This window comes from Dipteris shenzhenensis, unplaced genomic scaffold (genome assembly GCF_047967505.1).
Source record: "Dipteris shenzhenensis isolate YYH24624 ecotype China unplaced genomic scaffold, Dip_SZ_1.0 scaf0058, whole genome shotgun sequence".
Taxonomy (NCBI): domain Eukaryota; kingdom Viridiplantae; phylum Streptophyta; class Polypodiopsida; order Gleicheniales; family Dipteridaceae; genus Dipteris; species Dipteris shenzhenensis.
Genome location: NW_028239365.1, coordinates 1 through 24,577, shown reverse-complemented (window position 1 = coordinate 24,577; position 24,577 = coordinate 1). Strand labels below are relative to the sequence as shown.

At 48.3% G+C, this 24,577-nt stretch overlaps 1 protein-coding gene and 5 non-coding genes across 6 annotated transcripts; 4 read left to right on the top strand and 2 right to left on the bottom strand.

Annotated features, from left to right (window-relative positions):
- Positions 1-3,837: 3,837 nt before the first annotated feature.
- Positions 3,838-3,911, bottom strand: TRNAD-GUC (transfer RNA aspartic acid (anticodon GUC)). The gene has a single exon. It is a non-coding gene; the product is annotated as a tRNA-Asp (tRNA).
- Positions 3,912-4,823: 912 nt separating this feature from the next.
- Positions 4,824-4,896, bottom strand: TRNAV-UAC (transfer RNA valine (anticodon UAC)). The gene has a single exon. It is a non-coding gene; the product is annotated as a tRNA-Val (tRNA).
- An 8,672-nt stretch (positions 4,897-13,568) lies between these two features.
- TRNAC-GCA (transfer RNA cysteine (anticodon GCA)) lies at positions 13,569-13,651 on the top strand. Its single transcript has one exon. It is a non-coding gene; the product is annotated as a tRNA-Cys (tRNA).
- A 2,884-nt stretch (positions 13,652-16,535) lies between these two features.
- TRNAL-CAA (transfer RNA leucine (anticodon CAA)) lies at positions 16,536-16,619 on the top strand. Its single transcript has one exon. It is a non-coding gene; the product is annotated as a tRNA-Leu (tRNA).
- A 148-nt stretch (positions 16,620-16,767) lies between these two features.
- On the top strand, positions 16,768-16,840 carry TRNAH-GUG (transfer RNA histidin (anticodon GUG)). The gene has a single exon. It is a non-coding gene; the product is annotated as a tRNA-His (tRNA).
- Positions 16,841-20,503: 3,663 nt separating this feature from the next.
- Positions 20,504-23,174, top strand: LOC147879244 (uncharacterized). Its single transcript, XM_087372269.1, has 4 exons — positions 20,504-20,886; positions 21,120-21,301; positions 21,599-22,049; positions 22,424-23,174. Exons 1-4 carry the CDS (start codon positions 20,504-20,506, stop codon positions 23,172-23,174), a joined length of 1,767 nt encoding a protein of 588 aa, XP_087228395.1.
- The last annotated feature ends 1,403 nt before the right edge of the window (positions 23,175-24,577 follow it).

Here is a 24,577-nt window from a genome sequence, read left to right as displayed (position 1 = left end):
TCTTCGAGAGAATGAAAGAATTCTACCCGTAATGGAAGCGAAAGCAACAATCATTTCTTATTATTATACGATAACGTCGGTGACTGATACGGAATATTCGACGATGAATTTTGGATCGAATCGGAGCTTGCTTGCTTTTCGGGTGGAAAAATGGCATGCATGCATTCTATAAGGTGGGAAAATGGCAGGATTTGGAATTCGGAAAAGAAATGGCTCGGGAAATGGCGGGAAAATCGCTTGCTTTTCGGGTGGCTCTTCCGGATCAATCACGAGTCGAAACATGGTTAGGGCACTGATGTGTCTCGAGCTGATTCCGAATGCCGTCAATAGAAATCTCGTAGCATTCCCCAATTTTCTTGACGATCAACAAATGAAGGGAGAAATCTTTTCCATATTCGTAATAGCCGTCGCAGCTGCCGAAGCTGCTATTGGGTTATCCATTGCTTCGGTTATCCAGCGGAATAGAAGATCGACTCGTATCGATCAATTCGATTGGTTAAAATGGTAATTGATTCAGGTGCCATTTCCGTGGGTGATTCAGTATTGAATGAAATAATACACATGTATTGCATCCAACTGGTAGTACTATTTTTTCCCCCCAATAATTCGATTTCCGTTCCAAAAAATTATGTCATACCTACCTGAATCCCTACCTACCCCGGGGAACCATTGGAATCGTTTCGTACCGTTCTTCCCCGTATTGCAGAATTCATTCATTTTATTAGGGGAATGGGGGGGTTCCACCTTACCATCCCACGGAATGTCTGTGTGGTTACACCTCTCCTTCACGCGTGAACCGGATCAAATGCTCGCTTCCAGCCTTGGCAGCTCGGTTCCGGACGAATGATTCGGACGATGGGCGGGCAGAACAGAGTTTTTTTCTAGGGGCCTAGAACTTATGAACTTATCCAGGTTTCCCAGCCCAGAAGGGACCCCGGATTTTGGCTCTGTGCCTCGTAGCCTCGATTAGCCACGCATCAGCGGATTCAGTGGAAGGAGCTTGCCCATCGTTGAGCACTCTCGTTCTTGTGGAGTGGCTTTCAGTGGGATGAGCAGATGGTTTTGGCTGATCTAGCGGGTTCGCGTCATAACCAATCGGGGAACCCAATCATTTGAAGGCAAGAAGGCCAGCGTACGAGCAGGGAAAGTAGCACTCGTTGGAGGCGTTTGACCTGTAGACCCCGCGTTCTTGTTGTCGGGTTCCCGCGCGCGAAAACGCTAGCCTTCATGAGAGGAGAGAGGGGAAATTGGGTCAATAAAAATGTTATGGCACTTTTAGCAACGGCAAGGGCTAGCAGGAAAACTTGAGGGCAACAACACTTTTTTTTGGGTTGGGAAAGTGGCTCTTCCCCGACAGACTTCGAATCTGTTCCATGGGAATGAACAACAGCTTTCCGCTTCTTTTTCTTCCCCTCGATCCCAATCCTCTTTCGATTATTGCTGGCAGCATTCCGGGGAAGCGATCACGAATAAGATGATGAAGCTAGGCTTTGCAGGCAGGAAGAAACAGGAAGCGGTTCCCCTGCCGATGGAGGATTCATGTTGCCGGAATTGAGTATTAGAAGGATCAGCTAGGCAAAGCGGTTCCCCTGGGTTCCCGATGGAGGAGTAATTAAGCCTCCATCTCGAGTGGCGCCGTTGAAGAACCTAACCTTCTTGAACCCATTTTTCTAAACCTTTGCCAGAAGCGGAACCTAAAGCTTCTCCCGGAACCTAAAGCTTTTCCCGGAACCTAAAGCTTTTCCCGGAACCTAAAGCTTTTCCATCTGCTTTTCCCTTCATGGAAGCGCTCTGCTTTTCCCTTGCTTCTCCCCTGCACTCACCTAAAGCAGGAAACTTCTACCGAACAGGAAACTGAAGCAAAGCATATAGGTGTAACCTATCTCCTGATGAGGAAAGAAACCGGCCAGCAGGAACCTTCTCCCTCGGCACAAGTCCAGAAATGCGGTTAGCCCTTTTCTTTTGCCAGCCTTTAAACTGCCATAAATATCAAGAACGGACGGGGAAGAGCAACGGAATATAAGTACGATTTACGCGCGAATTGATTTTATTTGCTATTTCAATCTCTAGTGTTTCGAGTTCGGAATGAATATCAGTATATAACGAGGAGGTATTAGTAGCTGTTCGTCTAGTGGGTTTTGTTTCCCCCAGTTAAAAGACTTTAAGTGACATTTTCGGAGCGACTTTTAGGGCAAGAGGCGAAGCTATTTAAACAGATTCATAGCATTTTCCCAGTTCTTAGGAAGCTCTGTGGTCTGAGTTCGAGGAATAGCATGAATTACTACTATTCAGTTTGCGTTCAAGTACGCAAATGGTTGCGGAATCATTTCTAAATGGGATGGTAGAGCGTCGTGCACCGTTGCACGAATAAACAGTATAAGCTCCGTCGTGCCAGGAAATGGAACTTTAGTCGAAAGCACTGTTAGCTATTTGAGAGCATCCCCGCCTCCGAGAATGAGACGAGACAGTGAGTCGCTTCCGCTTTCCAGTTGGTGACGAATTCGGCGGCTTTTCCAGTGGGACAAAACATCAGCCCACACTGATCCAACCAAGCATGGTTTTCTTGGAAGGGGAGGAAAGAGGATTATAGGAGTTGGCTGACACTTCAGAAGGGAAGGGGGGGTTAACAAAAGAAAGCCATGGGGGAAATTGCGGCGAAAGGAGCTCAGGTCCACGAAACCTATGCGGATGCATACGATGACGCTGCCCATGAAACTGAAGTAGCAGAATCTGCCCGCGGATCAGGAGGAGCTCTCCGCGGCTGCTGAGATGGATGATAATCCTTCGGCCCTGTTTTTCCTTTCACGGTTACCTCGCCGCTGGGTGTTTTTAAGGACTTAGCCATTCTACTTGTGGTAGGACTTTCGGTGGTGAAATCCCTGTCTGAATTATCGAATAAAAGTCGAGTCGATTCTTCTCGGTTTTCGTGCATCGGGCTTAGGAATATGTCTATTTGCCAATAAAGTGGCTGGTTATACTTTAGTCACATTTTCCAGTGTTGCTCGGACTATGTTACCCATGATGGGTATTCCGTTACTAGCACATCCCGCTCCTCCTCCGATAGTATTCGCATCAACCGGCCCAGAACCAGGTGTAGCTATTTGAGAAGTTCATGTTCTTAATCTTCCGATTTGTAAAAACTCAAATGATCTATAAACTCCCATTTCAGGTTTGGTGAGAAAATCACCAAACCGCAAAAAAACACAACTTTAGGTTGAGGAACGGGGTTTCGGTATAGATGGAATAATCGTTTCGTTTCTCACGAAGGACATATTCGTGCTCAGCGAGAAAGCTTCCCCCGATCCCTCTGAATCCATTCAAATTTTCGATATCGAATCTCCCTTTTTTTTTGCGGTGCAATTTTTTGCCACACCTCCAATGACAGGTTGTACTTGTCGAAACAGCCTAACCAACTCTCCCAATCATTCGCATTCAAATCCCAAAGTTGTTCGGAAAGTCCCTGCGTCGTAGCGAAATTCTTAATATGTTCATCGATACTATACCCACGTACAATCCCGTCAGTTCTGTTATCGAGACATCCCACGGAGTCGCCCTTTTCCCTGTCATTCCTCCCTAATTAGTAAATTTCGAAGGTTCCCTCCCTTCTTTCGGATAATAACCACGCTTCGGAGCATCGTTGCACGGATAATTCCCATCTTCCGGAGCATCATCCCGATTCCCATTCTCCTTCCATCCCTCCCGGACGGAATTTGGCGGGGTGGACCATCGGAGGGAGAATAACTCGTGTCATTACTAAATTTTAGAAAATTCGAGAAGCAGTCAAGACTGGGTTTTTCCCAGAGACGTTGCTTGTAGGAAATCTGATTCAAGTTTCACCGGGAAAAACGGGATTTGAACCCGCGACTTCTGGCGTGACAGACCAGCACTCTAACCAACTAAGCTATTTTCCCAAACGTCATGAATCATCGTAGATTCTTCATCGGGATCTTTCCACTCGGCACGGCTATGCCAGTAGAGATCCGAAGGTTGAAACTATATCTTCCGCCTGAACGAGGCTTTCGAGGAAAATGAAGTGAGTGGCCGCCGTGGCGGGCCCGCGCAGCGCCGGGCGGGGGCTAGGGCTCCCTGCTTCGCACCTGAAGGCGGTGGCAGTAGGAAGGTTGGTCAACCCGTGGTCTTGTCGCATTTCGAGGGCCTCGTAGTAGTAATGGCACAATCTGCAAGTTCGGATCGGTTTTTAGGCGAAGCCAGCCGCCCCCCGGCCTTTACTCGCTATGCAGCAAGCGGAGCCACGCCCTGCCGCTCGCCCAACGCTTTTCAATTGAATTGAAAGGTCCACAGATTTCATGACCATCTAGTAGTTTGAATTGTACCATAAACCAAGAAAACGCCATGCGACAGCGCACCTTCTTTTTCTTCGGTTTCCAAGAAAGAAAGAATTGCTCGTTTTTCACGTTCTCTGCGAACCTTGCCTCCATCTGTCAAGCTTTTAGTGGTTCCACACCTGCGATGCAGTCCGAAGGAGAAATCGCAGGTGTGGATGAATTACACAAAGCGTCTGCTGCGCTCGTGTAGCCAATGGAGCTGCAGTGAAGCTTTGTGAGAAGAAAGTGGCGGGCAGCCATCCACGACACGAAGTGGATGGCTGCCTGCCACTTTCCTCCGTCTCATTCAACTGTGATAACGTTTTTTGCAAGTATTATTCAGCTTTTTCTTCTTCGTCATGCGGATAAAGCGGGCTCGCTCCTTCTGCCCCTTCCGGGATTCCCGTGGTTGTACCACCATCAATCAAATTAGTGGATTTGAAAACCATACGCCGGATTCAATTCATAATTACAGTGTTTGGTTTGGAAAACCAACCTTGGGTAATAACGGACTCGAACCGCTGACTCTCTCGGTGTAAACGAGGCACTCTACCAACTGAGCTAATTACCCTCTGCAGGGGGCTCACAGCCCTCCCTTTCCTTCTACGGTGCCTACCGGCCCGTATCGAGTCCCCCCTCGGGCAAGGTCCTCTCGTCCCCCCGGCCCTCTTGCTTGGAATTGCCAGATCATCAACTATCAAAGAGCACACCATGAGTGGTGCGTTTCTCGATGGTGTTCTTCCATTGATCGCTCGACGCTTTATCTTACTACATATCCCTACCGGTAATTCATCGCTTTGTGCCCTGAGTCGCTGCGCCATTGAAGTGCATCCATCCCTCGGCCTTTTAGTTAGAGCGAAGTGGTGGATAAGTGGCCTGGCTTCCGGTTGAAGAAGAGGGCCGCGAGATTCCCTTCCCCGATTCCCGAGAGAAATGGCGTGCGGGGCGCGAAACGCGCTCCGGAAAGAGATAACCCTCGAAGCGAAGCGCGCAAAAGCGCTTCTCCGGAGATAAAGCGCTGAGTTGCTGGGGTTCCCGTTAGGGAACCAACAAGTACCCCCATTTCCAAAACAAGAAATGGCGGAAATGGAGAAACGGCCAAATCTTAGGCAAAGGAAGGAAAATCTTTCGGAATTGACCGTCCTTCCCTCCCGTCCGGCACAAGAGATGGAGGAGCTAAAAGCGGAAAAGATATCCCAAGGGCGAACCGCCTCCGATTTGTTGTTATGGCCCGGATGGCCGGCCGGAGGTAGCCTAGAGAGGTGCCCTTAGCCACCCAAATGATACGCACTTTTGCTACGCCAGTATCTCGAACTTGTACGACTGGGGGAAATAAGAATAGGCGGCTGAGGCCCATTTGTCCTTGGTTACCTCTACTAGGGCCCTGTCGAACCGGGCAATAGCTGGTCCTTGTATATCTTTCTGGACCTTCCCAGCGCTATGTGCCCCATATCCAGTATGATACTTGTCTGTGGTAAAGAAACGCAACCTCTTCGTACCGAGCTAGGTAATCAGGAGAAAAGGGATTCGAACCCTTAACCTTTGGTTTTGGAGACCATTGTTCTACCATTGGAACTATTCTCCTGAAGCGGAAGAAAAAGGTCAAATCAGTCGTGGCTCCATTATAATACGCAAATTTATAGATCAATACAGATCGCTCTGTTTTCATGATTGACTAGCACAGATAACAATAATCCGATTTCGCAATAATCCTAGTCCAACAGGGGGAAGAGCACATTCTATACGTTTTTCTCTGGCTCTCTCGGCTTTAATCCCGAGATATTTCATCTTGTGCCGGTAGGGAGCAGAGATGCTGGAGTATCAGAGATCGACCCAGCCAAGTCGGATAGCCCTTTAGCTTCTGCTGGGGCGAATTATTCATCCAATTTGGTCATTTCTTTCAGCCATTCGGGTCAATAAATAAGCAATTTCTTCATGAAATTAGAATTTTATTGGCAAACAAATGGTTTGAATTCATTCGCTCAGCGTCGATTGCCTCTGCTTCGTGTCCCCCCATTTGGATTCGACAAAGCCAAACAACCCATTTCATTCAAAAAGGCATTCTTTCTTATCATGTTTTATTCGGAGAGCCAACAAACAATTTTTCTTATTTCGCCTCGAAGTGATCGACCATTCCCATTATTTTGGCAAACAAACCCTACGATCTCAGTCGCTTTCAGCTCCCTCGATCATTAGGCGGGGGGTAGGTCGAGCAAAGATCTCCCAGCAGCATCCAATCTCAATGCCTTCATTCGATGTTGCTTTCAGCTCCATCTCGTATTGGACCTTCGGTCTTCGACCTCAGACCAGCTTCTAACTCCCTTGCTGCCCTTCGGCCAGCTCATCAAAGAAAGAAGCTATCGTGCCAAGTGCCTTCGATGTCGCGCGTAATCTATCAGGGGTCGGTCGATCTTCGATCTTCCAGGATCTCTCTCGTCAAGCGGGTTCGAGGTGCTCGGCTCATTAGCCATTGTTTATGAAACAGATAGAGAACCCGAAAACCCAACTATTCCCTATTCTCTTCGGCCTTAGAAGCACCTTCTAGCCAATCTAGCAAATCAAGAATCTAATCCGCTCGATGCGAAGTGGGAGTTGATCATTAATATTATGATGCTCCCGAGTAAGCTTCAACTGCCGCTGGTCCGGAGTTAGAACTAGCCGTTTCTCGAAAGAGATTTGACAAGTTAAAAAAGCCCGCAAGGTCTCTCCCGACAACTGTCCCGTCTTTTTAGGCGTTTACCAGCCGAATTGGATGGTCCCATTCGGAACTACCTCTGATCGACGCAGCCAGGCGAACCACCCTTACGGGCGTTCGGACCCTTTCCCTTCGCCATCCACACCAGCCATAGAGCCTGCCCAACGATCGTTGCTCTACCTCTGGCCGTAGCCCCCGGAGACCGGTTGACTCTAGGAACCTATCACCGTGAGCATGATAGCAAGACTCCGTTTATTTGTCATGTTTTCTTCTTCGTAGTTGATCAAGAGGGTGGAAATCTGAATAACCTTGTCAGTAGTTTTTCGTTCCCTACCCCTCTCTAGCCTTCAGGAGGAGTTAGTGGTTGCCGTGGATTAGACCACTACCCTTCTAGAATACACAATTCCCAGACGCTTCTCGTGTATTCTCTTCAGGGATTATCCCTGCCTTCGGTTCGTCAATTCTGAACTGCACTCCCTGCAGCCTTATTTTCTTGCCCATCTCAAGGGACACGTGGATTTCGATATTGACGTGCGGAACACATAAACATGCCAACCCTTCTTCTCCGAACTGAACCGGATGCCAACCGCCGATTCTCATCCTCCCCCCCTACCCCCATCCGAGCCTTTCCTGCTCTTTCTGGGTGACCCAAGGCTTGATGCCAGATGATGCCTCATCTAGCACCCGTGGACCCCGTATCGGTGCGGAAACCTCATCCCAGATGCGGAACATAGTTCCATACCTTTGACTGACTGTTTTTCACAGCCCTCGGATAATCCGGTGATGTGGGAACGACATTAATCGCTTTCCACCACACCGACACGTCGTAGTGTCCCCTTTCCATTATCTCTACCAGTCTCGGTGAGAGATAGTCAGTCCATTGTCTTACCCAGGACGAAAGGACGTACTTCTCCCGTCCCGGACCCATTCGTTGAGATGAGTATCGGTATGTTCCGGAAGTCAACCTTCCACTCTTCCCAACGCCTAATGGCCGCCAAGAAGCGCTTGATGTGATGCGTCACGTGGTCTTGTCTGACCAATAGACAGCCACCACTGCAACGGGATCGGAAAAGGTCCCGACGGTGAATGCATCATTATTTTGTGCCGAAGCCAACGCCCGTGTCTGGGGGGCTTAACAAGCACCTTATACCCGGCTCCGAATAGTCGATAAGTTTCGGCTATCCGTACCTCACGGTACTCCCGGAGCCTCTCCACCAGTGGGGATAAAGTTATCGCCGATGATCTACGGACGGCGGTTATCCACTTAGGAGAGATAGGCGACACATCAATGTTCCGCCAAATAAATCGTTTGGCAGATTCGTAAGAACCATTATTAGATATTTGGCTCCTACTCGAATTGATAGTGACATCTATACGGGGCATAATCAACGATATATATTCGCCACCCGGCGGCCACCTATTACTGGGTCGTCTCCCAGTACACCAGAATTTCTGAAGATCCTATTATAACCGGATCTCCTGGCTGCGATTCGGACCACCATATGGTGGCACAAAGAAAAGCAAGGCCAAGACGAGTAAGCCCCAAGAGGCTGACCAATCTCGAAACTCCATCCTTTCGGATAGGTTTTGGTTACCACTTCGCCGCCAGAACCGCGAGCGTCTATCCCCCGGTGGGCAGAAGTCGCGAACGGGACCTCAAACGAGGTACCCCGGATCCAAGCTTCCCAACCTTGGGCTAAGTGTTCTCCAAAGAACGATTCCAGCCTCGCGCTTTGCAGGCGAAACGGAAATCTATCTGTTGCTGCTGAGAGGTTCCCTTCGGCCAGGTGAGGGGTTAGACCAAACACCCGACATAGAGATCCCCGACCGTCCGCCGATACCAGATTTGAACAGATTCCTACCTTTTCGGGGTTGGGGGAGGGACCCTCGGTTCGGGTTGGTCCGGGCTAAGCGCCATCGGTTCCCCGGAAGAACCCCATGGAATTAGAGATGGGAAAAATGAGGCTCTGGCAGCAGCCTTTGGCAGCAAGATTTTGTATTTGCCTATTCTCGCGTATCCTTTTGATAGTCTTCCGAAAATCCATAGCATTCTGAAAGTGATTGGGTTGAAAAACGAAGAGAACCCCTTCCAAGCAAGGGAAAAGCGGGTGCCGCAACGCGGGCAAGAAGCTCGGGAAGCGGCTGTAGCGCAGGAAGGAAAGGGGCTCCCGTGCATACGGGCTATGCTCATGCATTCGAAGCTCCCGTGCATACGGGCTATGCTCATGCATTCGAAACTTCCAAGCAAGCGCGGAAAAGGTGGCAACGCGGAAAACGCCAAGCGTTCTCTGCCCAAACACCACAAACTGTCATGAATATCAAAGACGGAAAGATAATGGACAGAAACAAATACGTCGGCATCAGGATCTAAAATTCGTCGTCAAATAGGAGAAAATGTTCGGCATAAAAGACTCAATCCGAGAAAGAGAGCCCTTATTCGGGAGTGGGGATTTCCCCTTATTCGGAGGGAGAGGCTTCTGAAAAAATCATGGAAAAGAGGGAAATCTGGGAATTTGGCCGACCTAATTTTGGGGTTTCCCTCCTTTCGAAAGGAGCTCCGGAAAAAACCATCCAAAAGACGAAAATCTGAAGATTTCTCCGAAAAATCACATACTTCGTGAAAGTCGTCCCCCTCTTACGGATTACTCATGAAGGGAAAGATGTAAAAGCTCAAACCGTTACTAAAAACTATTAAAGGGAAACACATCAATCTTCTACCCTTTCTAGAAAAAAGATCGGACGTTATTCCGGTTCGTATTCCCTCTCGTGAACATATTTTATAAGCCAGGTAGCCAACAAGTCATAAACATATTTATGCCAATCCCAAAATAGTCAATATTCCTGGTTCTACAGTACCCTGCGGTGATCCCACACCTATTAAAGAAGCTTCTTGAGATCCTATCAAACCAGACATAGCATGGTATAAAGAAAAGAGGGAACGAATTAGAAAATCGACAGAATAACTGAAATAAAGAAAATGATCTCCTTCGAGACTTCCCTCCTATCTCTCTATTTATAAAGATTCTTCCCATTATCCTTTCAGTCATAAAGGTTATTGGATACCTGAAAAGTATCCCCTCTTCCATTATGAGAGGAAAAAAACTTCTCCTTTTTATTTTCATTATCTGGACTATTATTATCCACACTATTCGGAGGTCGAGTATGAAAAACCCAATGCTGTGGTATTCCCTGAACCTCACTATAATTCTATAAAATCTCCCCATAGAAATGAAATAGAGAGACACTGCCTTCCCCAGAACAGAAGGAAGAAATGGCTATTCAATATCGTAAATCATTGGCGGAGCAATCGAATAGCTAACTCCTACTGTTCTCTTTTGATATGTATATGATCAGTATCACGTATGTAATACATATCTCAACTCATACGTAATATATTATTTGCCTTAATCGCTGGCAAGGCGGCTATTCGCCTCAAACGCCGCCGGCGAGGCAAACGCCTTGCGCTTTTTTCTCCGGGAATAAGGCTGCTAGGCAGGCGAGCTTAAGCTCAGCTATAGGTACCATCCTACCTCCTGATGAGGTATATAACAGTTAGAAAATACTCAATATACCTTATGCCTTTTTGCCTGCGCGTAGCGCTTACCCGACAAAAACAAAGAAAGGGGCGGGCGCGCCTTTAGCCTTTGCCATTGGACGAGTCTCACAAGGCTAGGCCAATACGCTCACCATCAAATTCCAGATCCCGAGGCTGAAGGGCGCACAGGTCTCTTCGTCCTGCATCCAAACACTGGAGACAATTCGATCATCAACCGACCGGTCTCCGTAGCTTCGATGTGGGATCTTCTTGGCTTGCAGGCTAGCAAGTAGTTCGCAAAGCGAACGAAGTGGAAGGCTTACTTTGAGCCTTCCACTTTCTAGGCTTCGCCGTATTATTTAACCATCCCATTCGGCGAAGTAAAGGCTGGAATGACTACCTCACCGTTAAGATGGTTTGAGGTGTTGATCCGGTTAACACTTCGCTAAGGGTTGAGGACTTGTTTCAACCAAGGCCTTGGGCAAGGATCGCTTGCTTCGGTCGCTGCGCTTCGCCGGCTTTCTTTGATGATCGATGAATTCCTGCCAGGTTGATGAAGTCCCTGCCGTTGGTTGGTTGGATTATACGAAGCAGGAAGGATGTGGCGGGGCAAAGCTGGATTCGCAGATTATGGAATTTGTTTGGAAGATACTGCCTTCTTGCATGATCTTTTTGATGGCGGAATTCTTATGAAATTCGGAAACCTCGGCCCAACCGGAACCCTCCGGCCACAACCCGAGAAACTGATAAACGTCAGGAACAAAACCCGAGTGGCCGTAGGACGTAATTCTGCAAGCGGAAAAAGGGACTCGAACCCTCAACTTCAGCCTTGGCAAGGCTATACTCTACCATTAAGCTATTTCCGCCAGCGGAACCAGAGCCGGGTGCGGAGCGGAGAAAGCGCTATAGCTTTCTCCGCGGCTTCGTTGTGGATTGGAACCACTGACTTGAAACTTTGATGACTTATCGACGTTCCTTTGTTGATCGATAGGCGGGGCGCTGCGCGCTTCCCTGTGAAAACGCTACGCGTTGTTTTCGACCCATGCTTGGAAAGATTCGAACTCTCAACCCCCAAATCCGTAGTTTGGTGCTCTATCCAATTGAGCTACAAGCACTTTGGTTAGCGAAACGAACAAAGGCTAAGACGGTCGGAAGACCTTCTGCGCTTCGCGTTTCCCCGGTCAGAGAAAAAAGCCCAAACTGTTTGGCAGATTCCCACGCGTTACGCACCCGTTCGCCACTTTGTTTCCAACTGTTCTCACGTGGGGCATTTGACAAGACAAGCAAAGGCGGGGCGGATCCTGCCGGTGGTACACTTCTGTTTGGGGGGTGGGGGGGGCCCCACCAAGCAGAAAACGCTTCGCTTCACCGAATCCAAACCACTTTTTTTTGCCTAAGAAGAAGGCAAAGCCAACCACCAAGGGGGGGAACCGGCTTTGCGGTTGGTGGCCCCGTAAGGACGAAAACAACGTTCGACTTGCATGTGTTAAGCATATCGCTAGCGTTCATTCTGAGCCAGGATCAAGGGTTTTGGGGGATTTTGCCATCTAAGCAATAACTTACGACGAGCCCCGGGGGGGCCGAAGGGGATAGCGTAGATCATACGCTACCCCGACGACCCCGCTACTAATGTAGGCGATTCATGCTTTCACTGCTGGCAAAAGCCAAACGGCCCCGGTCCGCCCACCATGCTGCTAGCGGACACTTCGCCGCAGCTGAAAATTCTCTCACTAGCAGGAACACACATAAAAATTCCGCTGCGAATCTTGGTTGTGCTCGCAGCAGGCTTCTGGTGCTTAAAAAAAGTTTCAAAAAGGCCCATCTCTAACGAATAATCGGTCAATAAATGCCACATACCAGCATTAAGCCCAAAATTGGAGAATGGCTAGCGCCACCAAATGACCATTCAATTGTACGGAAGGTGCAAAACCGAGGCAGGCAAGACGGGTTCGAACCGCAAACGTTCGGCTTTCAGCCGATCGATTTACCAATTTTAATCTATCTCGCTTTTTTTCATGGGAAAAAGGGTCGGGCCCCATCAAAACCCTCCCTCATCATTGTCGGCATAAATTCATTCCCCTCTCGGGAATTAAATTAAAGGGTGTTTGTGATTCGTTTTTTCGAATGTTTAGTGACAAACAGCACGAGTGTGCATGAGGGTCCGGGCTGTCAACCACGTCTCCCGATAATTCTCAGTACATATGGCAGAAAACGCCTTTCACATATCGGGGTCGGAATGGGATCGGGTGTTCCGCGTCTTACTAGGATGCCCGGACGGAACGAACACGCTTGATTAATGAACAAAAGAGTGCTAACGACAAAAGCACCGAACAGAGAAAGTGCAAATACAGCTGGTACTTAGCCTTTGATTGTTCGATCGCTACCAACCCCACAAGGAGGTCATCAATTCGCAGGTGGTTATTAAGTAAAAGGTGTAATATGAATGGCTACGCTTTTTCGAATATTCATGGATTATTATACGATAATCTTCGTTTGCTTTTTTACTGCGAGATTGGTAACGAAAATTCGTTACCGCTATTCAGACTTGACTCCCGATCTCTTCAATGCCGCCCAGCCGACGGCCGAAATAACTGACATACAGATATGGAAGTATACATATGTCTATGTCACCCCCAGTGGCTGCTTGTTCAGAACGCGCGTTTATCAGTGTTCGCGGCGGTCCGGTTGTAGTATATAAGGAATGGAGACTAAAAAGTTAATTAATTAAAAGGTACCCATCTTTCCCATTCTTTCTTCGCGAAGTGGTTAGTAATGTACAGCATTCTCAGCTCAGTTGGATAGAGCAACAACCTTCTAAGTTGAAGGTCACAGGTTCGAGTCCTGTAGGATGCAGAAAGTGCACATTGGATCATATACCGTTGGGGAATGCCTCTACTTGTTTGATTCCTCGAACTTCTACTTGTTTGATTAGTCCATTGGAACGGGTTAGGACGTGTGGATTGACCGATTTATCAATGTCTCGCGATCTCGGCTCAGAAGGTCGAAGCTTACTGGGAGAGTGGCCGAGTGGTTAAAAGCGACAGACTGCAAATCTGTTGAAGGTTTTCTACGTAGGTTCGAATCCTGCCTCTCCCAATGCCGAAGCAAATTAGGAAAGAGAAGCGAAGCAACCGAAGAATGAGAGGGGAGCGGGGAGGGAAGCTCGAACATCCAATATCTAACCAGCCAGCCCCGGCCAGCCCTTATTTGATTGACCAAGTGAAAGAAATTGCGGAGGAGGATCCTATGATTCCTATTACTGAGTGAAGCGAGGAAGTTTGATCGCTGTCATCCCGCGAACGCGAATGTCTGGTCTCTAATGTTGTAACTACTTGATATCCCTCATGCCTCAGTTCGACCACACCTAGCGGACGAACTCTCTTCGTTCGATTCCCCGATGGTGCCGGTGGTTGTCGGAGTGCCCCAAAGTCGAGTTGTCTTTCTTGCGTTGTAAATTGCCCGCATTTGGTTTCTGTTCTGGTTTGAATGACCTTTAGAATAGAATAGAATAGAATAGAATAGAATAGAATAGAATAGAATAGAATAGAAAAAAGTGTTGGCCTGTGCGCGTGTATAGCTCTAGGGCGGAGTGTGCCTCGGATCTCGGATTTCATAAACCAGCCTACTCATTACGACGGGAATTCCTATTTGTTGTCGAAAGCAAGCTATGCGATCGGGGCAGCCACGCAACGGGAAGATCCGATCCTTGGCCCAAGGTTGGCTAGAAGCAAAGATCCTTGGCCTGCGCTGCGAGCGAGCGATGTGCACCGGCCAGAAAGGATACCCCCGAGAGCAAGGCTTCGGCTTCTCCAAGGAACCTTCTGGAATTCAATCCCAGCAGCAATGTATATCTCGACCACGTAGTTGCCTCTCGGGCGACGAAATGCTCTATGCCTACCATTCGATCTCTGGATAAAGCCTTCGATCAGCACATTCCCTACGAATCGGTCTTTCTGAACAGCTCAGCCAGGATCCAACTTCCGACATACAGCTTTTCCATGATCCTCCTTTTCTAGCTTCGAGCCGGAAGCATACAGCTTCCAACCTATGGGGTCGAACAGCTAGGAACTTTCTTTCTTTTTACCCAATTTTCCATTAAATACTGCTAACCCCTGGCTAACAGGGTGAAAAAGATAGCTTATATCCTACCCGGCTTCTGTCCCACTCTCTCGATCGTCAGATCCACACCCTCCTAGATGTTCCCTATCGGTTCATCTAACGATCCACCTCGTAGCCCTCAGCTATTCTATCCTCATGGCTAGGATCTTAATCTCTAAACCACCCCCCGGTAAATTGGGAAATCAAGATTTCCCTTGCTCAGATGACGTTAGGAAAGGCTGGATGACGGTTATAGCCGTAGACGCCTATTCGCTCTAGCAAAACCATGGCTCACTAACATGGAGGTATCCGACTAAAACGGAAAACCTGCACTTAAACGATCAATATGGACCTCATCCACAAACAGCACAAACAAGGACTTCCTGAATCACCAATAATTTGAACAGTTAGGCCTTCCCATCAATTCAGCCTATTAGGCCAAGGAGTGAGTTTGAGAAGTTTAGGCTAACTACCACAACTATTACTTGATGATGCAATTCGTGGTTCGTAGTGTCGATGCAATTGATGAGCAGTGGTCGATGCCAACGCGAGGTCGAACTAAACTGATCACTGAAGGCCTTCCATATAGAAATTCTATCCCACAATGCTCCGACTCCATAACAAGAGAAAGACCCGGCCTCTGCTGATCGCCCCGAATCACGGGAATCGAAACAAGCGCTTATCAAACATGCTTCTATGGGGAACATCACCAAGACGGAAATCGAAGGGAATCGATAGAAATCGAGTCGAAGCCCAGGAATATGCTTCTAGCCAACCGGCTTCCAAAACCAGCTGGACCCGCCTACTCCGGGCCTCTTCCCTTCGGTCGAGTAATTTTCAATACCCCGAGAGGGGAGCCGGCAGGCCGACCTGCAAAGCCAACCACAAGGGGACTCCCCGGCACAGAGAGGCCCCCCATAGCATAGGGGCGAGCGGGGGTCCTGGGAGCCGGCCCGGGATAGCGCTTCATCCCGGGGCCACCGGGCTACCTTACCACCCCGCCTGCGAGGCGGGGCTACCCCCACACTCCCCTTGGGTTACTTGTTGCCCTTCCCTTCGGGCGGGTTACCTTGACAGCCCCCCGGGGCTACCCGTAGGTCGGTTTGGCAATCGGGCTACTTACCTCTCCGTAGGTCTCCGGGGTAGGTACTTGGTGCACCTCCGGGGCACTTGCCAGCCCTTCAGGTTAGTGCCTGTAGGGCATCGTTTCAACGAAACAGAACTCCTCCTCCCTCCGGTTCCCCGGGAGAAGTGGCCCTCTCAACAAATCGAGGTCTCACTCCGTGACCTACCTAAAGTATGGGTCAATACTTTTCGCTCCAATACTAGTAAAGGATGAAGGCCAAAGGTAGGGACCAAAGGATTGGGTTTCTTCCCGGGTTCTCCGCCTTGCCAGGAATAGGGCAATAATTCTAATAATCCGATAGTGATAAGGATAATGGGAATCTGATGATAATATCAATTGGGAATGACAGTAATAGTAGAATAGTAGTAATCCAATAATAATAATAAGAATCCGAGTTTTTATATCTCGTTCAGGAAAAAGGGCTTTGCGCCAAGCACACTCGGCAAAAAGGTTACTCGGATCGTAGATGGACTGGTATGAATCGGTAAAGAGGAGGCAAAACGAAAGGGTTGATAAACACGAGAAAGCGTGGGCGACCTCAAGCCAGCTACAGGGGGCTGCTGCTCCAGGTCGGCATGGTCGCCTCAATCCCTCCCGCCCTCGGTAAAGAACCGCAGGTCCGGCCAAGCCAGAGCAAGCTCCGTCTAGCGGAGCCGGGGTGTCTAGAGAAGAAAGTGGCGGACGGGGGCCCGGGTGGGTCGGGCGGAGCAGCAAGAGATTCTGATCTCCGCCCCCGGAGCTTTGCTTCCCCCGTTTGCTCACTTGGTGAAAATGGTAAACACGACAGACTCAAAATCTGTTCCATTTCAAGGGTTATCGGTTCGAGTCCGATAGTGAGCATACTTGCTTGGTGAAATTGGTAAACACGACAGACTTCGAATCTGTTCCATTTCAAGGGTTATCGGTTCGAATCCGATAGCGAGTATGGGCGTGTCTGAATTGGTTTGTTGGGCGGGCCCTTGGGGCTTGCTTGCGGGGAGCCCCAAGGGCGAGTATAACTCAATGGGTCAGAGTGTCAGATTGTGAATTTGAAAACACGGGTTCGAATCCCGTTATTCGCCAAAAACACATCATCCCAACGCTTGAATCCCGACTACTTTGCGCTGCTATCCTCATAGCGAAATAGAGTTCGAAGGAGGATGAGAACCTTCGGTCGAAGCCCAAAACAGAAGACCAATCAACGCCAACCAAGACGTTCAGCCAGGCCGAGCTGTAGACCGAAGCCGGGCAAGGGGATTGATTGGTGGATTGCCTTGATGTCCTATTTCTTGGTTGTGGCCAGAGATTCGAAAAAACCGACGGGGGGCCGGGATCGGAATCCCGGGCATGGGGTAGTGGGCAACAAGCTTCCACGCAACATCACGCGCTGTGATCTTAGCTCCGCTAGGATTACACACTCCCCCCACGCCGGGGGAACCGCTGGGATTCTGTTTTCAAGAGGAATCTCGAACTCCTAGCTCATATCGTTTCGGAGTATAAGTTTGGTACTTCCATTCCATTCCATTCCATTCCATTCCATTCCATTCCATTCCATTCCATTCCATTCCATTCCATTCCATTCAGGTTTTTCCTCTTAGCAGATTTCAATTTCTTTTTGGGAAGAGGTGAAGCTACGGAACCTGGAACAGTCAATCCAGTTAAAGACTTTACCACCAGCCCACCCATCATATATGAAATTATCCATTTCTGCCAGATCCCCTCTGAGAACCCGTTTGCCCGGGGACTGAAGAGGCCCCTAGGCGAGGTAAGTGCCGGCACAACGAAATTTCTACAAGAGAATGGCACTTTAATGAAAGGGGTTCCCAGCGCTTTCTCAGACTTCTTTGTCCGCCTCGGGAAAAACGCCTACCGTTCTTCATCTCTCTCAACTAAGGCGTTTCCTACCTCCGTGGCGAAAACGCTACCACGCGTTTCCATCCGAACGCGGCGGTATTTTTGGTGTCAAGGGATCGAAAATCAAATGAGGTGAAACACCCGAGTGCCCACGCAGAATTCTCATTCATCTGGTAGTGGATGGAACCTCGGCTTTTTTCTTCAATGTCACCAATCATCCATGAAAATTGATCGGGAGTTTGCAGTTGCGCTTCGACGACCGAAAGGTCATTGGAATGTCTTGGCCTGGGCAAGAATGAATTCTGAGGTTCACTGGTTGAGTCCCCAAGGCTTGAGGCGTTTTCAGTTCACCAATGGAGACGCAGTCACAGGTTGAGTGTTGCGCGATCACAAACCGGACACTCATTGCCTAAGATTTTGTACGGTGTTCGGTAGGTTCAATTCCTACTGTATCGAAAAGAATGCATTGGATGGATGCCTGGGCATTGAGAAGGAAGGACGCTTTCAAAGGCGAAAGGCCATGGGGAGATACCGTCTGTGATCCATGGATCTCCAATCGGGAAACCGTATCCAAGCTTGCCGGGCATGCCGTGTGCTGCGGCTCCGCCTCGGACTTGAAAAACTTAGCGAACCGAAACATCATTGTAGCTAAAGGAAAGGAAATCAACTGAGACTCCGTTAGTAGCGGCGAGCGGAAGCGGATTAGGCAAAAAAAGGGGAAAGGGCCCCGAGAGGGGGACCCCCGCTTTCCCCGGCCCCGTGCGGGGGGGAACTTGCAAGGGGGGGGGGTGGAAACCCCCCCTCAAGGAATTCTGAAAAGGTTGGAAGATCTGGCCAAAGAAGGTGATAGCCCCGTAGATCTTTCCTGGCAGGTTTGATTACCGTTGCAAAACGCGGATACCGTGTTTGAATCATGATCGCTTTTACGTGATTAAGGGGGACCACCCTCGCGGCCTAAGTATTCCTCAATGACCGATAGCGTACTACAAGTACCGTGAGGGAAAGGTGAAAAGACCCCGCCATATGCCGGGAGTGCAATAGAAAACCTGAAATCCGATGCGAACCATCAGTCGAAGGAACGAGGCTCCGAAAGCGCTATAGCTTTCGGAGGCGAAGCCACTAATGTTCGATAGAACGCATACGCGAGGCTGAGAAAGCGCTATAGCTTTCGGAGGCGAAGCCACTAATGTTCGATAGAACCCTTGAGCGAAGCTTTGCGTTGTCGGCTCTCGCTCGGCACACTCTAACGGCGTACCTTTTGCATAATGGGTCAGCGAGTAAATGGAAACAGCGGCTTAAGCCATTAGGTGTAGGCGCAACGAGGTTGAATCTTCGGCGTTGTTTCTATTTGACCCGAAACCGATTGATCTAGCCATGAGCAGGTTGAATTGAGCTCTCCACAGAGGCCTTGGAGGACCGAACCCACGTATGTGGCAAAATACGGGGATGACTTGTGGCTAGGGGTAAATCAAAGAGCTACGACTTTGTGGAGTCCGGAGGACCACAAAAACCTACAGGCAGGCAGGAAAAGGAGTCCTCCTTCGGCCTTTTGCCCCATAAGCGTGCGAACGCTTTTTCAATAACTGGCTCATAACGGTGAAACCAGCAAGCTGTTTTTAAGAGTAATGGCCATACCGTGGGAAGTCGTGAAAGCTTCTCCCCCTTTGCGGTCGAGTGCCCCAGCCCTCGGCGATGAATGAAGCAGGTCGAGTTCCAAGATGAAAGCAGGTCAGGTTCGGTAGGAACCGCTAGCGCAAGCAAAAATGCGTTGGATGGGAGACCCAAGTACCCCCCGGGACCAACACTTAAACAGTCCGGAGGACCACCACCAAAAGGCCCGGCAGGAACCCCACCTAAGAGTATCCTTTGGAACTTCCGAAGGGGTCCAGAGGACCACCACCAAAATGCTCTCGTTCCCACTCGTTGATCCTCGTCGCTTTATTTCGTACCCCAGAACCTCGTTCCGGCGGGAACCTCTCTCGTAGCTATGAGCTAGCTCATTGACCCCGTAACGACTGATTCGAAAGATGAGAGCATGATCGTTAATGCCAACACGCCGGTTCTCACCCTGGCCGAATTCATCTTGAACCAAAGGTTTTCCGGCCATATGCACGCACCAGTGTATCGAGAGCTTTTCGGCGAAGAAAAAAAACTAAACTTTAGACCACATTCCCGCCAAACATGCCGGCAAGAGAGCCCTTCACGAACAAGATAAACATGGGGCGTAATGTGATTTACTCCCGGCATTAGTGCGTGACCGTTGGGGGAAAGGACATGTCACGTCTTGTCTCAAAGGTGGGCCAACCAACCACCCTAATACCAGCCATGGACTTGAAATCAAGCAATCTTCAAGGCTTGCTCCAAAACCGAACCCAGGCGAAGCAAAGGTTTAGCTGGCTGAATCTCGACTATTCGCGAGGCGAGCTGCCAGTGTTGATTGGAGTAGTGCCGAAGGATGTATCGTCCAACGGAGTGCGATTCCTTCCATAGATTTGCATGCGAAAACAAAACGAGCTTCAGTCTGAGCTTCTAAAGATGAAGGTACATGGACGGCCATCTGATCTCCGTCAAAATCTGCATCAAACCCACCACAAACCAATGGATGCAAACGAATAGCGCGTCCTCCTACCCGCTTCCCGAAATGCTCAAAAGTTATCGTATAATAATGATCGAAACTACGGAATTGAAAGATTTTCTACCACAGTCCGGGCACTCTAGTAAGACGTGAAACACCCGATCCCATTCCGACCTCGATATGTGAAAAGCGTTTTCCGCCATATGTACTGAGAATTTCCGGGAGACGTGGTTCGACAGCCCGGACCCCTGTTGGAAATTTGATCATCGTAGAATGATACTGAATTTCCTAAAATGTAAAAAAACTATATAGGGAAATGAACTATCACGAGCAGGATTATGACCATGAATACGACAGGCCCGGCCTCTCTGGCGCCAGCACGGGTAGTACCGGGTCAGAGTCAAGCCTACCCGAGTCCCTATTTTATAGGGAACTCACAGGGAAAGGAAAGATTCTCCCCAAAATGACCTTCCCTGCCATAGAGGTTTTGGAGAATCTTCATTCAGAAAACCCATTGGCCTACCTGCGACAGGATTTGGTAGATTATGCCGATCTTTCAGACCAATGCAAGCGGGGGGTTCCGACGGGAGCCAACGTTTATGAGTTCGGTCAAACAATGAATCCCGTCGCCCAGCTTGATTTTATCCACACGGAGCTCCGCCGAGGACAAGGGCAGGGGTCTTCCGACTGGGAAGACTAGTAAGGGCGGACCTCCGTATCCTTGGGGATACAGCCAAAGCCTTCTTCAGGGAGGAGGTGGAGCCGGAAGAACCAGAAGAAACGATTGTTGAGCCGAAATCCCGGGAAGCTAGCCCATCACCAAAAATTCCACTAGATGAGGAGAGCTTCGACAAACTTTCGTTTGAGGAGAAACAGGCACACGCCCGAACCCTTCAGTATTATGCATTTTTAATGTGGAGGCCCTGTCAAAGCCTTTTCCTGGCATTAATCGAAGGGGATTTCCCAATCGATCGCCCGATTGACGACTCGGAAGGGGAAGAGGCGGTCGAATTCTCCGACATGGAAGTGGAAGAGGCCCCGGAACGGGAGGGGGCGGGCGAATTCTCCTACTCCGACCTTGAACGGGAAGAGGCCCTGGAACGGGAGGAGGCAGGCGAATTATCCTCCTCCGACATGGAAGACAGCTGAGTAGTTATTTGTTAGAGGGGCCATTATCTGGATAGGTAGGCCCAAGCCTCCCTATGAGAACCTAGTGAGACTATTTTTTTACCCCAAATAGATAGAACCAAGAGATTGATTTTTGAAACCTCAAGAGGGGGGGCTTAAGGAACCCCCCCACCCCCCCCCCACAATATGGAGTAAAAAAGCCAAAATAATTCTGTAGGATACTGTTGAGATAGGATTGAAATCTGACGCATCTGCAAACTCATACTCGATTGGAGCAATGTAGCGAACAGAAAGGGAAATATAGAATCGGATCCAATTTATCATAATAGATTGGTGAATATGTTGGTTGATCGCATTCTCAGGGATGGTAATAAATCTCTAGCTTATCCTATTTTTTACCTGGCTATGAAGCGGATTAAGGAAAAGACGAATAGGAATCCACCGTCTGTTTTGCGACAAGCTATACGTAGAGTAACCCCCGATATAGTAACAGAATCTAAACGTGTAGGTGGATCGACGTATCGAGTTCCCGTTGAAATATTACCTTCAGAAGGAAAAGCTTCGGCTATCCGATGGTTATTGGTTGCGTGCCGAAAACGTTCAGGTCGAAGTATGGCTTCAAGACTGAGTGACGAATCAATGGATGCCGCTAGAAATCACGGCAGTGCTGTGCGTAAGAAGGAGGAGACTCATAAGATGGCTGAAGCTAATAAGGCTTTCGCCCATCTACGGTAGTCTCAGTTTTTCCTTTCAATCCACAATTTTCTATTCTATTTGTGGGTTGAAACCCTCAATGTAGTATCCTTGCATGACTCATATCGAGACATGGCAGGGACATCTAGATAGGTGGAGACTAAGTGAGTAGAGACATGGGAGAAATAGAAATATCTAACGAGATATGTTTTATAAATGTCGAGGTATCTCTAGATATATGTCTCCCTCTCCCTCTACTTTATTATAGAGGGACTACTCATCCATCGGTCAAATATGAATCTCTAAATGTAAAAGTTTGTTTTTTCAGTCAAGACACGGGAAATTTTGAACAAATTATTGACTTTTTTAGCGAAGTTTCAATATAAAGTACCGTAATAGTTACTCCATTTCTAAGTATCAACCTGCTTCGAACTACGAAAAGTATTGATCCCCTCTTCCTCCGCGATAATTTCTCGATTCTTCCAGAGTTTAGTAGAATTTCCGGCTTAGTAACAATAGCTATTGCCGATTTAGTATCTAAGGGGAGAGATACACCTCTGCTTCATCGAATTTCCCTAACATCCTTAGTCATTAGCATAGTACTCTCGTTGTGTCAATGGCAAACCAAAACTGTTTCAATTTTTTATGGAAGTATCCAGATCAACACTTTCAGCAATATATTCAGACTACTCCTCCTGATCTGTCCATTACTATCTGTTCCATTATCAGTTGATTACGTACGATGCGCAAAAATAGCCTTGACAGAGTTTTCGTTATTTATATCAACCGCGGGTCTAGGGGGAATGTTTTCATGCCGTGCAGATGATTCAATAACTATTTTTGTAGCTTTGGAGTGTCTGAGCTTATCTTCTTATCTATTATCCGGATACACGAAAAGGGATATAAGATCTAATGAGGCGACCATGAAGTTCCTTTTAATGGGCGGGGCCAATTCAGCCATTCTAGCTTATGGGTTTTCCCCACCATACGGATTATCTGGTGGAAAATTTCAACTCGATGAGATAGTTGACGGACTTGTGTCTACCCAGATGTATAATTCTATTGGAATATACATTTCCATCACGTGTATTGTGGTAGGAATGGGTTTCAAACCTTCCCTGGTTCCGTTTCATCAGTGGACTCCTGATGTATATGAAGGAGTGTGACTCGCCCGAAAGAGGATCGACTTTTCCCGAATCCCCTTACGAATATTAAGCAATTATTATACGATGGATATCCCACAGTCACGTGGGGGGGTAAGAACTCCCCGAACATCTTTATCATTAACTGACTCTTATCACAAGTTTCACGAATTTCCAACAATAAATCGTTTCGTATAAGCAAGATAAAACAGAGTGCGGAGAAAGATGCAATTCAACAGAGTTTCTAATTTATTGGTTTTATGCTTCTGTTGCTTCCTGCTCATTCCTCCAAAAGTTTAACCATTATGGGCAGGTGTCACGAATAAAAATGACTGATGTAAGGGAAGGGTAACAGCAAGGGTTTATTAGCCCCCCCTCCGAGATGTAGATTCCATTAGTTCCAATCCTTCAGGAATTATAGGTGCAACATACGATACAAGCATTTGTCAGCGAAGGAATCGCCCCAAGATAATGAAGCCGTGCCTGTCGGGGACGAAGAAAATCCTATTCCTGTTCTCCCGTTTCTGATATACTCTGCCTCACTCTATACGAAATTTCCCTCTATTCAGAATGAGAGAATAGAAAAAAATGGGGAGATTAAAAGATTGACGGAGACTCGGTTTGAAGATGAAGGATTCCCCGAGAAGTTGAGAATTAGTATTTAGACCCCAACACTGGGGGGTAGGTTCCGGAACACACACGAGGAAAGTTCTAGGGTATACGCCAATCAAGAATATCCTATGGACTAGGAGCCATGTGAAAGAAAAATTTCATGCATGGTTTTGGATGAGCGGTGAGGCCAATGACATCCTTTCCGACTCTGACTCTCCCACACCAGTCGTTGCTTTCTTTTCCGTTGCGTCGAAAGTAGCAGCTCCAGCCTCGTCCACTCGACTTTTCGGTATTACTTTTTCATATCCGTCTGATGAATGGCATATAGCTTCGGGAATACTAGCCATTTCTAGCATGATATTGGGAAATTTAATCGCCGTTACTCAAACAAGTATGAAACGTATGCTGGCATATTCCTCCACAAGCCAAATCGGCTATATCATGATTGGGATACTCGCTGCAGACCCCGATAATGGCTATGCAAGTATGACAACTTATACGTTCATTCACATATTCATGAATCTAGGAACTTCTTCCTGTATTACCTTATTCGGCTTACGGTCTAGAAAAAGCCACTACTGCTCAATATGGTGCCGAGCTCCACCTGCTCCTTCCACTTCCAGCAGGTATACTGGTTGGGGTTCGAGCCCTCTTCGGTGCTCAATATAGGTTCCCCGCACATAACGCTTGCTCGCGGTAAGGGACTGAGAAGGGGAGACAGGGACTGAGAAGGGGTTCGATTCCTCTTCTAGCAACAAACTGATGTTCTGGGTAGTACAGGTCTACTATAGCTCCAAAGGGCAAAGGATTGGCTC